The sequence below is a fragment of the Dermacentor variabilis genome, chromosome 4, assembly GCF_050947875.1.
Source record: "Dermacentor variabilis isolate Ectoservices chromosome 4, ASM5094787v1, whole genome shotgun sequence".
NCBI classification, from domain to species: Eukaryota; Metazoa; Arthropoda; class Arachnida; order Ixodida; family Ixodidae; genus Dermacentor; species Dermacentor variabilis.
This window is the reverse complement of record NC_134571.1, coordinates 22,522,595-22,541,228: the sequence shown is the minus strand read 5'-3', so window position 1 is coordinate 22,541,228 and position 18,634 is coordinate 22,522,595. Positions and strand designations below refer to the sequence as shown.

The window sequence follows — 18,634 nt, the reverse complement described above, 5'->3', positions numbered from 1 at the left end:
CTATATATGACCGCTCGCGCATTGGTGTGTGCGTGGGCGGCCGGCCATTAGTTTGGGTTCCATTCCACGTGCGGTTTCAGCTTCTTGCGCTCCAAAACTGATTGCTATCTTGTTACTAATCGCTCAAAGGGCGACCACCTGTTACTCGCTCGTTTATTGCTCAGAGGAGTGCGCATACAAAGGATGCCGCCGTGCATGCGTTCCCTTCCTTTTTTGGAGACTCATGAAAACGAATTGCCTCTGTTTGGCGATAGATGAAGATTAGCAGAAGTTTGTTACACGTTTTGCTTTCTTGATGGGTACCCAACCACACAGTTTTCTTGAGTGACGTAGTAGTTCTGCGGAAGCCCGCAAGGTGGAGAGAAATAATTATAAGGCATTGTGATTATATAAACAGGTGGATGTCTGATTTTCCCTTTATAGTTACTTCTCTCCACCTTGCGGGCTTCCGCAGAACTACTACGTCAAACACTTGCCTTTGCTTTGTGTGTTGTCGACAAATTCGACTTTGCCCTGGTATCTGCTAGTCGTCTGGTTAGCTCAGATGGTAGAGCGGCTGCCCCGGAAAGGCGGTGGTCCCGGGTTCGAGTCCCAGACCAGGACGAATTTTTCTTCAACTCTGAGGCTTTTCTTTCGAGGAACCCATATGGGTTTCCTTTGTAGCAATTGCTACGAACGGGCGGATGTCTAATTTTCCCTTTATAAAGTTTTCTTGAGTGCGCTCACCTACGCAGTTCAATTATGCTACAGACAAAAATATTAGTGTAAGAGCAGGAACATTTGAGACTTGCAAAATATTCTCGTGTGTGCAAAAAAATTGTCGAGGCCCACCTCTGACTGTCCTTATCTGAACACACTCTTGTATGCATTTAATGCTGTTCGCAATTAGACACCTAGTCAACAAGGAGCTTGTAAATGAAAAAAAATGGCTTTTGAATATCTGGAGCACCATGATGACAGTGATGAAACAAGTAATTAACAAAGCAACTAATTGATGCATTTGTTATGGAGAGAGTGTGATGCTACAGCACCTCATATCGTTTCAATGATATGCAAACATAGTGGCCCTGGCCAAATAATAAAATGGTTTGCCTAAACTGAGATGACAAATTCATATGTATGAGACATTCTAAAAGTAAGGCCTTCTCATTTAATGATGGATAATTATTCATCAGAAGTTGTATGCCTTGTGCATTTGCTCAGGAGCTGTTGCTTCTGTGCAACAGCCATGACTCTCCTGCAGGAAGATCATTTGGAACAGTCATCACTTGCATCAGTCGCTCTCTCAACATTACGAAGTGTGGTTCAGAGTCTCGAATATTTGAACTGAATGATTATTCAATAACTTCAAATAATGAATGAATTCTCGAATCTTGTATTGGAATTTCAAATATTTCATGTTTTCAACTCCTTAACGCAGTAATAAATAATGATTTAACAATTCTTTAACAGCAGATATTGAGACATCCATCAAAAGCTTACACAACTTATGCATTACACAGCAATCTCAAATATACCACTAATTTATGAGCAGAACAACTACAAAAGCCTTGTAGGCATTGTAACAATTCTACATAAGCTATAAACTCGTACATGAAATTTGTCCGCTTTAGATGCACAACAGATGCAGTTTGCAGAACTACAATTGCTGTTCTTGGTGCATAGTTACGGATTTATAAACTTTGTGCTGAAATTTGTTTGAAGCTTACTGATTTCGGCAATTTTCGTAAGAGGTATAAGGTCCTAAATCAAAATTCTAGTTCTTACAGTTACTAGAATTTAACTCCCTCCTGTGCATTGGGAACAGAGGACGCTGTCAGCAGTGATCACGAGCGTGAAGCATTGAAGGTGACCTTGCTGCCCCCGGCTATGCTAGTGCTACCTGTGAGCAGCCCAGCTGTGCAGGTTGCCTGTGGCATGCACCACACAGGTAAGGGGCTAACTGCGTTTGTTGTCATTGCTTTCACTTTTCTGGCGCAACACGGCAACTAAGTGTTCATTGTGTTTGTGCAGTGGTGCTTCTGCAGAATGGACAGGTGTTCACGTTCGGCAACAATCAGCATGGGCAGCTGGGACATGGAGATCTCGTTCTTCGGTAGGTTTCCCTATGAATTGAACTCCTTATTTTTTGTAAGCTGTAATCAGCATATTCAAGCTTAGTGTGTGGGGTCTCTCACACCCGTGCTCTTGGGACAAAGGAACGACAACACAGTAGTGCAAGCAATCACAAGGGCATTTATTGCACCTTTCATTGATCAATGCCTGCTAGCCGAGTTGCTATCCACAAGACATGCCGATGGGCGCGCGACAAATCTAGAAGTCCGAGTCACCGCGACCGGTTTGCGAGCGAATATGTTCGCCCCATGCTGGATCCCAACGCCTGGTCATTCGCGTGTACGGTCACGCGGACGGTGGCGCGTTCCGAGGCGGCCACACGAGACGGTCTCGCAGAAGCATAGGTCGGCGCACGCGCAGGTCGGCACGTCCGTCCCGCTTGCCTCCCGAACCCCAAGCCAGCGCAAGCGCCTTCCTTTCGGCGCCCAAGTAACCTCGCCTATCGGCGGCGTTAGCAGCGCAACACTCGCGCCATCTCTAGCACTGCGCCCCAAACACATCGATCGCTGCGGGCATCACCCAGGCCACGCGGCGAAGCCGGATTACAGGAGACGCGCCATGCGGGAAAAACATATCAGGGGACGCGCGAGAGTCGCGCATCCCCACATCCCCCCAACCTTAAATCACTACATATTCCGGCGAGACATGTGACACGGTCTAACATCAAACTGTGCTTCGCGAACAAGATAGTACATGCAACAGTGGTCGCGCAGAAGAAATGTCTACACGCTGTCCATAACATGCGAGCCGACTGTCCTTGGGTACACCGCTGGCGCCCGCCGGTCACAGCAGCAGCTTTGCGACTCGGCGGCACGATTCCAGGCCAGGACTCCGGAAACGACGACGCAGTAGTCGGAACGAGCAAGCGTCGCTCGCGCCGACGCGCCCTGCTGGCGAGAGCCGCAGTAGCTGTCGGTGACCGCCGGCTCTCTTGTCCGCCGCCGAGGGTTGTGAGCTGGATACAGGAGGCCGCCGAAGTCGCTGCGCCGAACTGGCCACAGCATCACCATCGCCCGGGGTGGCTCGATCGTAGTCCGGAGCAGCAACGCAGACGATGTGCAGGTGACAGCAAGCCAGGGTTGACTCCAATCACGCTGCGTACACTCAACACACTCGGCAAACAACAAAGTAGTGCAAGGGAGAGGAATTCTGCATGCGCATCGCCCACGTGGTACGATGTTCAACTCGGCCAGCAAAAGATCGGGCAGCTACTCAGATGCTAAGTTCACGTGAACGAAGCTCGCTTTCTTGAGTCGAACGAGTAATTTCAATTCGTGCGAGGCTAACTAGAATGAGGGAAGCAACTTGCAACACCTCAACGCCACGGTCCACCAGCTTGTGTCCCTCAACGTGCGACAGGCAGCTTCGTAAAGCCTTAGGCCTAAAGCGTCGCTACCCTGACAACAACCGGCATCCAAAAACAACACCCAAAATGAGCGCAAAACAGGCAACCGCGAGGAGACGTCAGCTTTGTGAGGTGGTCCTACTCCGCTCGGTGCACACAGCATCCGAGTTGACGGCGCCCACCGTCCCAGACGGTGTCGGAGCGCCCGGTGCCAGGCCGCAATATCAGTCAGCCCGTAGTGGCACCCGTGGCCCGCGGCCACCCGGCTCCCAGAGCCGCGACTTCATCCGAGTCAAAGAGATAGAAGAAGCTATTTACATAAGAAATTCGGACCACCCACGAGGCTTCCGTACTCACTCGCTTAAGGCTTGCCACTGCTCCGCGGGCGCTCAGCCTCGCTCTCCCAGGATGCAGACCACGTGGCTCTCGTACACACTTGCGAAAAGGCTTAGCATGTTGACATGTTCAAACACTACAGCCACCATCACCTCGCTCAAGAAAGCACGCCGCCGACGCTAGCGATCAAAATCCACGCTAGGCCTACGCTTCGGTTCAAACAAAGGTCTCGAACGAAGCAAAACTGTTAAAATTATCGTCCGATGCCCCAAGAGTCCCACGTTGGGCAGCCAGATGTGGGGTCAATCACACCCGTGCTCTTGGGACAAAGGAACGACAACACAGTAGTGCAAACAATCACAAGGGCATTTATTGCACCTTTCATTGATCAATGCCTGCTAGCCAAGTTGCTATCCACAAAACATGCCGATGGGCGCGCGACAAATCTAGAAGTCCGACTCACCGCGACCGGTTTGCGAGCGAATATGTTCGCCCCATACTGGATCCCAACGCCTGGTCATTCGCGTGTACGGTCACGCGGTCGGTGGCGCGTTCCGAGGCGGCCACGCGAGACGGTCTCGCAGAAGCATGGGTCGGCGCACGCGCAGGTCGGCACGTCCGTCCCGCTTGCCTCCCGAACCCCAAGCCAGCGCAAGCGCCTTCCTTTCGGCGCCCAAGTAACTTCGCCTGTCGGCGGCGTTAGCAGCGCAACACTCGCGCCATCTCTCGCACTGCGCCGCAAACACATCGACCGCCGCGGGCATCACGCAGGCCACGCGGCGAAGCCGGATTACAGGAGACGCGCCATGCGGGAAAAACATATCAGGGGACGCGCGAGAGTCGCGCATCCCCACAAGTGTGAGTGCTGGTGTGTGGTTGTTGGTTTGAAATTGCACGGTAACAAGTAGAAAAATAAAAGCATATTGCGGCTCCCATTAGCAAATTTATATTCACTGGACTTGAAAGTCACCATTTTTAATCACTCAGCCATGGCACTAAATGTAGTTTCAAAAGGGGGCACTGCTGCCTACTGTTAGTAGGCAGCAGTGCCTATGAACTGCTTGTGCAGTTCTGTCAGTGTATTTACCGAATTAAAATGTTTACCAATTGCAATGTCTCAAACAGATATGCCAAGATCGAGTAACAGGGATGATGAAGCAAAGAGGAATGTGGAATAAGATGAAACGCGTTCAGACAGTAGCGGTTACCATAGGCATGGAGCAGGCAGTACTTAAGGAGCAAATGACAGTACTTAAATGAGAAATCGGTGCTTTTCACTGCCTTCAGTCACTCTGCCAGTAGATGCAGCTACGTTCAACTGTTATGTGTAGATCGGCAGTGCAAAGATAAAATTATTTTTCTCTCTTTTTAAGATTGCAGGCACATGTACTTTTCATTTAATTAACTTGAAATTAGCAACAACGGTATTACTGAGAACGTTCTCGCGATTACAAAATCGGCCAATAACTGTTGGCTCGCTTGGCGTCTTGCAACGTAGCTGTACGACGACATTGTGAAGGAGAAAGTAAATTTTTCTCTGTTTATGACACAAGATTGTAAACTCCCTCTTGCATTTAGTGCATTAATATTTGGCTCACATGTTCACAAGAGCCTCGTTTACAGATCTGCAACATTCTCTTATGTTCAAGAAGTGTTTTAGGGCCCCTTTAAGAGCAGTGTACACGGCATGTAAACACTAGCAGCTGATGTTTATTAAAGCAATTAAGCAGAATAGGTTGAGGAAATATTTGCAAATTTTTGGAGGCAGGCTATCACCTGCCCTTCATTTTATCACTGCTAGAAGGAGCCTTGTACTTTTCTTTATCTGCAATGCTTCACTGTTTGGGGTCCTGCTTCTACAGCAAATAGTAGGCAGTTTTGAAGCATAGATGCCTTGATTATATGGGGATGTGCATACCCATTCATACCAGCTTTGTCTGCCATTATGAATAAGAAGTGAATTGTAATTGCTTGTAATGTCCCTTTCTGTTGGCACTGCTTTGACTGCAATGGCTATAGATAAATACCTTTAGTTACAATTTTCAGGACACTCAAGATCCACTGTAAATTGGCTCATTGCTGTCAAAGGACTCTCATAATTAGACAGTGCCCTGTTGAACACTGAGTTTTATTCTTGCATATCTGCCTCACACATTGGTTTTGCTTCACATTTCTACTTTGTGAACTTGGATCATGTTTTGCTTATGTTGTTTGTAGACACAGTGTTGTGAAATCATGGCCTCCTTATTTGTGTTGTGCAGGGGCTCACCAACACTAGTCTACGCACTGCCAACTGTCACGCAAGTTGCAGCAGGAAGCAATCACTCAGTGTTCCTAACTGTGTGTGGACAAGTCTACACATGTGGAAGCTATCAGGTGCGCAAAGGACACTGCAAGGAGAGGGGTGGGGGAGGATGCTGAAAAGGGTAGAAAACATGCTGTCTGCCTCATCTTCAGTGTGTCACAAACATGACCGATGGTTTATCTCATGCCATCAGCTTAAAGGTGCTGCTGTTTTCCTTCAAGAGTCAACAGTCAACAGTGCTGTTTTATTCTGAAACAGAAATAATGCAAAGTATTGTGTGAATGGACAATATTTATGACTACTGTAGGGCTAAAAATATTTTATCATTAAGGGCTGCCATCTTGAGTAAAGGGTGTGTTCTTGTCAGTGCATTGTAAACGGAAAGAAGGGATCTAGTTGGTGTGTTGATAGTGAACACGTTAGGATACAGCATGAAGACATGAGGAAAAGTGCACTAAAATACTATGAGTAAGCCCTGTGCCTGTGCCTGTGTCTTTGGAGGGATGAATTTATATAATAAGTTCTCTATCAGCATAGTGTTGTTTATGTTCCTTGAGGCCCACAATAACTATACCTGATAACAACTTTCATAGCGAAGCCATAGCTATGTGGGCAGAGCCTCTGCAATTGTATTACTACACCTAGTAGTGCCATTATTTTGCAAGCGATTTATGCTTTACCTTTACCAGCGCGTTCAGTACAAAAGCAGGCTGGAAACTGCAATTCTCATCATCTCATGACTTATTCATGGTTGAAATGGCAAAGGCCTTGTGACTGCCTTCGCAGCATGCCTGCGGTGTGTGCCTTCATTTGAGACATGTTTTTCACTACTGCGCGTACATTCCCATTATTTTTTCGCCGATGAGCTGGTTGTCAACAGATTGTGCATCCATCGTGACGTAGAAGGTGCTCTTCATCCTGGACAGCTTTGCATTGAGTTAAAACAAAACTGCTGTATGCCGCAGCTACTGTGGACAAAACGGTGGCCACTGTCGACGCAGTAATGAACAGTGACCTTGCAGTTCTGAAGGCACACTGCCTACGTGCGCACCGAGTCAAAACGAAACTACTGTATGCCGCAGACGCTGTGGACAAAGCCGCGGTCACTATTAATGCGATCATGAATGGCGACTAGGCAGTTATGAAGCCAGGTGGCAGACTACTGTACTAAGTTGAAACGAAACTACTGTTTTCCACAATCGCTGCAGACAAAACCATGGTGGCTATCAATGCGATCATGAATGGCGACTACGCAGTTATGAAGCCGAGCAACCAATGCACGTACCGAGTTGAAATGAAACTACTGTTTGCCACAACTGCTGTGGGAGAAACCACGGCCACTACCAACGCGATCATGGATGGCAGCTTTGCAATTCTGAAGGCATGCGGCCAATGTGGTGTTATGCACGGTAGTAAACACAAGAATGAAGTCCTTAAAGATGCATACAAATATAATGCGTTCTAGTGCTGCTTCTATTGACGTACAATTTTCGCTGATGACTATGGCGATGCGGATTCTACCGCTTTGTTTCAGTGGTGCGCTAGCAATGTTTTTGCTCTCATGGATAGCAGGCCAAGCACGCTATTTTTGCACATTAAAAGGAATGCTGTCGCTCATATACAGTAGAACCTCACACGTACGTTTTGGAAAAAACTGCAAGAAAAAGCATACTAACCGGGAAAACGTACAATCCAACGTAACTAAAAAAAGACTCGACTATTGTTGCCATCTATATAATGCGAAGCGTTGTGCAGATCGTTGTGGCACGAGACGCTGACGCACGTGGAGCTGGTGGTGCTCCGGCGGCCTGAGACGCGTCTTGTTGTTTTCCTATTGCGTGGTGTTCTAAGAGGGCGATGCCAGATGCTGCCAAAGCAAAATGTGATGCCCACATCGCGCCACCTGTAGCAGGGAACGGTGGTGCATTGGGATTATTGCCTACTAAAAGTGTGCAGTACGCTACCAATGTCACTACGAACCACGCGCTGTAAAACAGATAGGTGAAGATGTTTATCACAATAGGTTTGGCAGTGATAGCTGTGAATACAGTGTACGAGGACCTGGGTGGAGATTTGCTGGTACTGGAATAGTGGAGATTTGCTGGTACTGGAATAAGAAACTGTGCACTGTTGTTTTCATGCGAGGCGGGCAGCTATATGCCCTTCTTGATCGCGTGTGCTTCACGCCTTTTCTTTTTCACGTGTGATCTAGCGGCCGGAAAACACACGATTGCAGTCTGCATCAGGGAATGGCGGCGCGTTTCGGTTATCGCCTGTTAAAAGTGTGTGCTATGCTTTCGTTGGCACCACGCACTGTGAAACAGATATGCGAAGATGCTTATCGCAATAGGATTGGCAGTGATAGCTGTGAATGCTGCGTGCAACTATCACGGAGAAGATTTGCTGGTACTGAGATGAGAAACTGAATGCGCACCAGCATTTTCACGTGAGACGGGCCGGCAAGTATTGCTGTGAAGCTGTCGCGATGGGCAGCCATATATTGTTCTCGATAGCGCGCGCATCGTCATCTGTCATCGCATTGTCATAGCTGTCATCACATAGTGCCAGGTGCGCCCTCTCTCGCCCATAGACGCTGACGTGTTCGGTTGTACGCATGAAACCTTGTGAGAGTGATTATATTCGTAGCAGTGAACAACCAAGAATACCAACCCTGTATGTCATGGAATTATAATAGGCCCTTTATTTTATGTACTGCTCCTAATTGTGCAGTTGTGTTTGAAGCCTGGCGCATTCGCTGTACACGGTCAGGCTGCCTGCGTCGAGGTGGCCATCGCCTTCATGTAGGACCAGTGACATACTTGATCTAGTAGTGTCAGTTACACACAAAATAGCTCCTTTCCCTGTAATATTATGCAGCCAATTAAACATTTGATAACACACCGCTGTCTTAATTGACTCCTGACAAGTAAATTCAGATAAGCTTGCAAACAGTCGCTTATATTTAATACAACCTGGCGACGCCATATTTGTTTGCAGGACCAGGAAATCCTGACATGGACACCAGGAAAACCAGAAAACTAGAAATTGCAAAAAACAGAAATCCTTTTCTTCAGCAAGTTTTCTGTTTATTAAAAATATCTAGAAAAATAAAATTGGCATGTTTTGTTTGATGCTACATAGTCTATGTACGTTTACATTCATAGACTACATGCAAGCATGTAATAAAAAAAATTATGGATATACAACGTAAATCTTGGAATATATGTGAAGTGAAGCTATCGTGAATCATTTATTGAAGTCCCATAATTTTGCACATTTCGTTCCTGTGTCCTTGGCGTAAAGGAAATTGGTGTGCATGTGTGTGCTCTCGCATGCCCGGTCTATGCAATGTGGCAACTTTTAGATTGGCTTGTATTTCTTAATCTTTTATTTCTTTTAAATGTACCAGCCACTTCTTGGCCGATGCCTCGTTGTAGGTATATGCCATAGTATGGAGATCATTATTATCAAACGTGGTGATCATCTCAAAGAACTAGTGTGCGTTGATGCGATATGTACTGCCCGCTTCTCAACCAATCCCCATTTTGGGTATGTGCCATAGTATTGAAATCATCATCATAATCATTACACAGTGATCATCTGAAAGAGCTAGCTTGTGTTTTCATGATAGAAGTATACGTGCTATTGTGGCCTCATGGTTAGAGCATTGGGCTGCTGTGCTGGTGGGCGGAGATTTGAGTGTTTCCGCCAGATGCACTTCTTTTTTATAAAGAATGAGGAGAAATCTACTCTGGGAGAACACAACCAATGTCTAATCGAATGACAGACAAACTGACCAACCGACTGACCGGTCCAGCTGAAAGCACAGGATGATAGGCAAAGAAAGCTTCCTTTTAACTTTTTCCCTACTGCACCCATTGGGCATTGTTAGCCCACTATCGATGGTTTTAAAAGCCGCTTTCGAGACTTTCCGCGCCGCTCATGGACACACTGCTCCATTGGACGTGAAGGAGTAGAACAATATTTTTGTTTTCTAAGCAGTTTGCTTTTTTCCTGCGAGGTGGTGATTTTTGAACACGCTCCGAAGTTTTCACGATTGTCAAAGTAGAAAGCAAAAATGGCCGCCTGCTATTGATGGTTTGAAATGCTGCTTTCGAGGCCTTCCGCGCTGCTCACGAGCATGCTGCACCGACAGATGTGAAGGAGGAAAACTATATTTTTGTTTTCTAAGCAGTTCGCTTTTTTCTTGCCAGGCAGTAATATTAAATGAGTAGAAAGCAAAAATGGCCGCCTCTGGTAATGGCACATGCGCTTCGAAAGATAGCAGATCTCGCAATTCCAGTGCGTCATCAGCTGATTTTATCAATGGATCGAGTAGCAGCGAGTCTGAGGATGCTGCCTTCTTGTTGGGCTTTGACTGTGAGAGCGTCGACGATGCAAACCAGCCCAGAACATTGGCGACCGCAGCCCGGCATGCCCAACTGTAGTGCTTGCAGTTAAATTTTTGTAGTGGAACACCTGTGCAATGAAAAATTCTGATTTTTTTGGAGATAGTTCCTATGAGCTGGCAATATATTTTGTATATCTCATAATCCTTGTTACCTTTTTTTTCTTAGCTGATACAAGCGTGTCTTTACAAACTTTGTTCAACTTTATTCCACAATTTTGATTCTGGTAACTTATATCTTTTTTATGACATACATCTCATTAAATTTTTATGCGTAGAAAGTGCATTCATTCCACTTTTTGTTCATGTATTACATAAAATATTGATTGCAGTAGTTCCTTCAGAAAGAAAAGATCTGGCCTAACCTAAAAAAAAGAAAAAAAACCTCCTGTCTTTCTCATGTTAGGGAAAGAGTTAAAATGTGCGCTTCAGCTCCATAGCTTTGCCTGTGCTGCCACAGAAGATTGTCGCTTTGTATAGGATGTTGAAATATTTTCCTGTTTGCCACTTGCCAAGGTTGACGACTGGGCGTGTTGGTATAGCATATTAGAGGTTGGATTGCGCAACATTTTGACGAGACTCACAGAAGAGAAACACACACCACAGAGCGCTTCTGTTTGCCAGACTGAAAGGGCGGCCTTTTCTCTGTATTCAGAATTGTGCTTATACATAACACGACTTCCTTCACTCTATTTGTTTTGGACCCTAAATGTTTGACTATGAAAACAGTCAGTGATAAAGAGGATCTGTGTTCTGTTTAACAGGCTTCTCCACCTACCTATAATGTTAACTTGTGCAAAAAGGTATGACAGATGAAGAAAGCATGGTTGATGAGTGAATGACTTGTGGTGGTGCTCAGGAGAGATGGAGAGAGAGAGAGAGAGAAAAGAAAGGGGAAAGGCAGGGAGGTTAACCAGATGGTTAGATCCAGTTTGCTACCCTATGCTGGAGAGTGAGGGGAGGGGAAGTTAAAGTGATAGAAAAGTAGAGATAAAGAAAAAGCTCAGAAAAAGGTGCTCAGGAGAGCGAAGTACTAAAGATATTGATAGAATGAATAGTTGACTTACAGGAACTGATTATGAAAATAGTAGTGTGTGTCACATTTTTTTTCCCCCTCTATAGCAGCACCAACGAGGCAATGCACTGAAAGATGAAATGGAGCCAGCGCCATCCGCGTTCCCCCGTGTTCACGCCGAATTTGCGCAATGTCTGGGACTACAGCCAGTGCCTCTGACGATGGCTTGGCAAGTTTCAACCTTGGAAAAAGAGTTGGACTCGCTCGTCATGTAGCGTCGTAAGTCTATACACAATGAGAGAGTCAAACTCTTCGATGTCCATCACGCAGTTCGAAATTCGCGTGATATTAGCCAGTGACAAACCAGCTACAGTGGCGAGCACCACGCAAACGATGTAAGGCAGGCATTGCAATAAAAGTTCTTAGAGTAGGCCTTGATTGAAAGAGACAGCCTTATCACCGAGAAGCTGCTGAATGCGGCGCAAGAGTTGTGATAGCTTTCGGTCGCTTAGTTCTTCAGCTGAGAGTATCTGCTGGAGTCGTTGCCTTTCCGATGACGAAGTACACTTGAGGAGCTCAGCCAACAAAATGTCATAGGGGTTTGTCTCGGGCGGAGTAAGAATAGACAGTTTTAGTATAGCGTAAAATGCTTGCGTTAGCGTTAGCGTGCGACGCAACGCTAACGCAAGGAAAGACTGCACTGCGCGGCACAAGGTAGTGTTTTAGAATAGCCAAACGGAGAAAAGCGTTAACGTTAACGCAAACAAATACAGCGCCATCTAGATGTAAAAACACAAAGTACTGGAAAGCCAAATCCACACGAAATGTCGAGCTTATCCAATGCCGAATCCGCAAGTGTGTCCCTAAGTCAAGCTTATCGAAAGCCACAGTCGATGCGTTAATTACGCATGTAGGTGTTTGGTTTGAGTGTTGTTTTGTCGAGAGTCGCGAAACACACCGATTATTCTTAGCATGCCGTGATCGAGTGTTCTGTGGGACCCATATTACGTGTCCTTTTTAAGTTGGGATGACATAGACGCCCTCATGCTTCGGGAACGAGAGCGACCGCGCAGGTTCTACGTGTCCTCAAGATCCACTCAACATCGAAGCTATTCCGGAGGGGACGTTTTGCCGGCGATTTCGCTTCCAGAAATCCGATTTCCCACTTCTTTCCACTTTTTTGCAACGGACGCCCATCTTGACGTCCGTCCGAATGGGTTCAAGGCGAAAACCTCCATCAGGAGGTTCATATCGTCGTCGTCGGTAAAACGCACGCGCATTGTGACCACAGCACCGACCACACTACTGTGTTTTGCCACGGAAAACGTGACATGCATTGGCTTGACATGCGGCTTTACACCAAGCGAACGAGCGAAATACACTTGGGCACCATCTCGAGGCAGATACAGCAAACATGAGCAAACGTTAGCAAACCCTCTCGTTAAGCCTACTGCGCCGCTAATTGAGAACGTATATCGTAAACAACGCCCATTTGTCACCTGTGCGCCACTGTCGAAGCATCATCACACAAATCTAAAGCAAACACGAGCATTAGTGGGGAACGAATGAGCGGAACAGTGCAGGCCGACGACTCGATAGATCCGAAGCGGGCTGCTCTCACTTCGACTGGCGCCGCCATCTTGCCGTACGTAAGGCTCCCCTTGCGTGCGTTAGCGTTCAACGCTAAATCCTGAAAATAGCGTACGTACGTAAGAGCTCCAGCAGCGTTTACGTACAGCGTATGCGCAGTGTGGTGCACACAACGCTAATGCTAACTTTTTGCGTTTGCTGCTTTACGCTATACTAAAACTCTCTTATAAGGTCTCGGATTTCCCCAGCAATTCCTAGAGGAAGTGCAGACTCAATATGGTCAAATTTCGAAGTCTGTGATGTTATCTAGGCCATCACGAACTGGCTGTTGACTTGCACTAGCCAGAGGGAGGGATCAGTAGGCCAGAATTTTGGAAGGCAGAATGAAAAGGCGGAGACTGCGTGGCATCATTTGGGGTCAGAGGAAGCTTGTCTGGAGTCGCTGGTGGATTCCATTCTCACTGTAGCCAGCACATAGTCACAAAGTTTCGAAAGTCCGTGGTCACCAGTATTGTAGATGTGGCGCGCATGTGTTTATGTGATGCAGTTGTGTAAACACAAGTAAGTACAATAAGCACATTTCTACAACAGGAACTTATACTGTATGGAAAATGTAGTGAGGCAAAAAGATGCGGCGGCTTTCGACGCTACATGACGACTGAGCGCAACTCTTCTTCCAAGGTCGAAACTTGCCAAGCCTCCATCAGAGCCACTGGCTGCAGTTTCAGACACTGCGCGTATTCGGTGTGAATGGTGGGGAACGCGAACAGCGTTGGCGGTAGCTCTGTCTCATCTTTTGGTGCATTGCCTCGTTGGCGTGGCTACATCTCCTTTCTTGAGTACTTGGCTCCAATTGCTGCATTTGACATTAGTCGACATTCTGATCATAATAATGTAGCATTTATTTTATTTTTTAACATGTTAAGAAGTCAACAGTTATAATGCGATTTCCCAAATGGGCTAAATTTTATTGAAGGAAGCACAGTTTCTCAGAAACATAGAATCTATATGTCAACAACACTAAAAGGACAAGACAATAAACACAAGAATATACATTATAGGCACTGAAATTACAAGCGCATTACAATTGCAGCAAGGCTCAAATTGTGGGAAAGAAAAGAAGAACAAGCCGAGGAGAAAAATGCGCATAACAACTTGATTTATTGTGCACGTGTGATACATCCTTCAAATCAGCTAGTCAATTTCATCTTTCAAGATTCAGGTAGGAACACTATGTGCACTTTGTCTCATCTTTTGAACACAATAAATATGTCCTACGATTGCATTAAGCAACTTTGCCTGCCCAGCTTTCTGCTATAATGTTGTTTCACAATTTATTGATCTCAGAAAGGCCAGCTGGGTCGAGGCACGTGGGAGGAAAGTGGGAGCGGCCGACGTCGCAGCATCAGTGGAGAGGGGCACAGCCTCTGGCATGCTGTACCAGGTGCCATGCCAGGCATTGGTGTGAAGCGTGGCCGCAGGGCCACTTGGGTCGGTGCCTCGGGTGACCATACGTTTGTCAAGCTTGATGAGTTCCTCACCAGTGCCTCCAGCCTGGCCCACTGCAGCGTGGTTGCCAACCGCAGTTGCCTTGGTGAGCTTCAAGTCCTGCATCCCCACTGTTTTCCTAGCAACCAGGCTGCTTGCACTTTTCAGAATTGCTTCAACAGGGGTGGTTGGTATGGCATGACTGTATAGTGTATGGGTGCATTGCAGAACTGGTACACACAGGGACACTTAACAGAAAAACGAGATGAACAAGAGTTTGTTTATGAAATTCCACTCTCCTGTGGTAGATCATAGTAGGTCAAATGGGTCAATGCCTGAACAAAATATTTTGACAGCGTGAGAATGACGTCATAGTAGGCATGATACCAATATTGGGCAATTTAGCTGTGCACTATTCAAAATGCCAGTGTAGTGAAGTGTTTGATAGGACAAAAAGTTGAATTATGCAGGAAAGGACAAAATGAGAAGAAAAATTATGGAATCTTTTTTATATGACTCACCAGTTTGGCTGCACATGTGTTGGGGCTCCTTGAGTACGTTTAAATCTCGACACTTTACAATTTTTAATGACGAAGATTTTGCACAGGGTGATACCGTATTTACTCGAATCTCGGCCGACCCCAATTCTAAGCCGACCCCCTAAAGTCCAAAAGTCCCCCTAAAGTTCAAAACCAACAAAAATATATATACATATTATTCGAGGTAATATGTATATTACCTCGAATGTAGGCCTAACAAAAAAAGCGAGGACAGCGTTCACAAAATGCAAACAGCATTTATTGAATCTGAATGTGCAGAGCTCATTCAACGTTGTCGCTGCTAGACTCGTCGCTGTGTTCCTTGTCACTGTCACCTTCAAACAGTGTACTATCTTCGGTGCTATCAAGCGCATTTGGTATGCTGCACTTTTTAAAGGCGCGCACGATCAAAGTACCTGGGATGTCGTCCCGCGTTGCAGCTACCCAGCCCGCCAGCTGCGATAGCAATGCACGTTTGATGCGGCCCGTTGCCATTAGCATGTGGTCTTCATCAGTCAACCAGTCCACGTAATATTTCCGCAGACGATCCTTGAAAGGTTTGTTGATGCAGACATCAAGTGGCTGCAACTGACCCGTCATGCCGCCCGGTATGACAGCGAGGTCCGCGTTCGCTTGGGCAAGCACAGCCTTCACATTGTCAGTCAAGTGCCCACGGTAAGAGTCGATGACAAGGAGCGAGTTCTTTGTCAAAAGGGCTCCTGGACGCCGTCATAGTTGCGCACTGCTTCTCATAGCCCACAGAGCGCACCTTCACCTCCTTGGCACCCTTTTCATTCACGGTGTACGCCACTGGCATATCAAAATACACAGCCGTCTCGTCGGCGTTGCCGATTTGCCCAAGGTTGTAGCCTGCCGCGTCTCTCTTTCGCAGCACGTAGCGCTGAAAAGCTATCAGCTTTTCTTCAAAATCGCTTGGCAGCTTCTGGGTGATTGAAGTGCGGCATCGGAGGCTGAAGCTGAAGCGCTTCATGAATTTCTGAAGCCAGCCCTGGCTGGCTTTGAAATCCTTTGGCATTAGGCCTCGCTCCCTCGAAGGTTCCCTAGCTTTTGCTTGGAGCACTTCTGTTGTCACTGGAAGGGCAGCTGCTCTCTGTGTCCGAACAAAGTCGGCCAAAACTGTCTCCTCTTCGTGGTGACAGCCTTTCTTTGGTCTGCTAAATGCCATCCTCGTTGCGGCGCACGCAAAAAGTTGCTGTCATTGTCCTCTCTAACGACGGACATTTTTCTTGTCGACACCAAAGTCCCGCCCAGCTTGAAGGTTCGACGATGCCTCTGCGGCTGTCACAACTTTTCGCTTGAAAGCGGCACTGTAGTGGCATCTCCGGCTTGGTGCCATCGCGATAACACCATGCCGCACACTGATACGGCCGACACGACACAGCTCAAAATGGCGACCTTGCTTGTGTACGGTTGGCTACTGGCATGGCTAGTAGCGGCTGTGATACTGACTTTTCTAGATGGCGCTAGCTATGCACCATATTTAGCAGTTTCAATAAAGAACTGGCACGCTTTTTAACGTCCTCGAATCTAAGCCAACGCTAGAGTTTGTAATATGATTATTAAAAAAAAAAAAGAACTGTCAGCCTAGATCCGAATAAATATGGTAACTTGCACAATGTCTTTGAAGCATCTGCTTCGCTTATCAATTTTCTATGTGGTTTCATTTTTGTTACTTTGCTATCACAATTTTTTAGCTGCATCTTTGTGCTTGTGGTTTTTTACTGTCTAATAAATGTATGTATGTATGACAAGCATAAGTGAATAAACAAACTGTGTTCTGTGTTCGTCTCTTTTCTTTTTAGTGTTTCTGTATAGGCCACCTCTGTAGCACAACGATACACTATACAGTCATGCTTACATTGACTGACTGTGGTCAGGTAATGTTAACTGGAAATTTTTCTGCAGCCAAGATTGTTGCTTAAATTATTGGGAGTTTGCATGACCCAAAATTGGAGCACATAATCTAGACCAAAGAATATAATGCTATACGAGAATGGAATCAGACAGTTACATGAAGCATGCTTTTATGCTTTTTTTATGCAAAAACTTAACCATATTCTTGTGTGATCACTCTTGGTGATTATGTATCACTTTAGTGTGATTTAGCATCCAGTTAATTGCCTCACTGGACTTACAAGCATTCTGCCCACGGGCTTGGCCAGTCAGTGTCCTCTGAAGGTTATGCCCTGATGTGACTGACATAGGAAGTGGCCTCAGGTGACCATCCTTTCCTTTGCAGAATAATATTTATTATGCCCTTTTGTGTGTGGCCATCTAATGGCGGCTGTGAGCAGTGGGAGCATGTCCAGTGGTATTCCTCTAGTTTTGTAGTAATTTATTCCCATGCTCACAGTAGAGTGGCCAAGCACCTGCGCATTACAGCAATGCTATCATTTCAAACCACCAACCTGGTCTTTCTATCACTGTTCTTGTGGGAAATTGCCATTGAAGTAAATATATATGTCACACAGTTATCGCCAAAGGATGGACCACAATTGTACTGGTTTATAGTTGTCCAGAAGGAGAAGTTTGCACACAGTAAATGTTTTATTTGCCATGACAAGGCAAATGTTGCTGCATTAAGATCACTAACTCAGCTAAGTTTTCCTTGCTGGAAACATGACTTTTCAGCATTGATCTTGATCTGTGTGGTCAACTCGGTTAGTGGCTTAAATGGTGGCTGGCAACCTGAACATTAACGTTATGTTTACCAGTACTGCATGATTTGACTAATCATTGTGTATGACTGTCATTCCAGGAATCATTTCAAAAGACACCGAACAAGCGTCCAAGTTCAAGTGCCTAATGATCAATCGTGCTGATGGCAGCTGCAAAGGGTTAGGACTCTTTTGGAATTTGAATGAATTGAGTGTTTCTTTTTTCAAAGTGAAGTATTGTTAGACTATTCTTTCACATCTTTTCTTAAGTCCTGATTGAGTTCTGAGTAATACAGTTAACCTTGATATAACGAACATCAATATAATGAAATCCTCGATATAACGAAGTATTTAACTTTTGTTAGCCTCTTGTCCATAGCACACCATGTATTTAAAACCTCAGTATAACGAAGTGTGTTTGTATGCCATTTCATTATGACGAAGTTTCACTGCCACCGCAAAGGAATGCCAAAATAATAAATGGAAACTTCCGTGGATTCAGATAGTCTAATGATTGAAATGCAGGTGGCTGTTTACAAATGCACCTCTCAAATCATGCGACAAGAGAGACCGCTGCAGTGGAGCTGCAATGTTTCGTATAAAATCCAACTGCAATAAGATCCTATTGCGCTCCGTGTACTGTGTGCTTGAAGCGCGAGTGAAAGTGTGCGAGGGGGAACGAAGAAAGATGGTGGCTTCATGAGTGCCGCTTTCCTGCTGGAGCAAAGAGAAAGAGGGGGAGGGGAGCGAGCTCACGGTAACGTGATCAAGCAGGCGCGAGGGTGCGGGTGTAAGTTGGCACGCACCTCAGCCAT

At 46.1% G+C, this 18,634-nt stretch overlaps 1 protein-coding gene across 1 annotated transcript in view; it reads left to right on the top strand.

Annotated features, from left to right (window-relative positions):
- Positions 1-18,634, top strand: part of hiw (MYC binding protein highwire) — a 262,991-nt gene that overhangs the window by 54,363 nt on the left and 189,994 nt on the right. Inside the window, exons 18-22 of the mRNA XM_075688361.1 lie at positions 1,808-1,930; positions 2,014-2,095; positions 6,058-6,172; positions 14,462-14,708; positions 17,921-17,999. Coding sequence (XP_075544476.1) covers positions 1,808-1,930; positions 2,014-2,095; positions 6,058-6,172; positions 14,462-14,708; positions 17,921-17,999 — 646 coding nt within the window. The remainder of the gene's footprint in view (positions 1-1,807; positions 1,931-2,013; positions 2,096-6,057; positions 6,173-14,461; positions 14,709-17,920; positions 18,000-18,634) is intronic.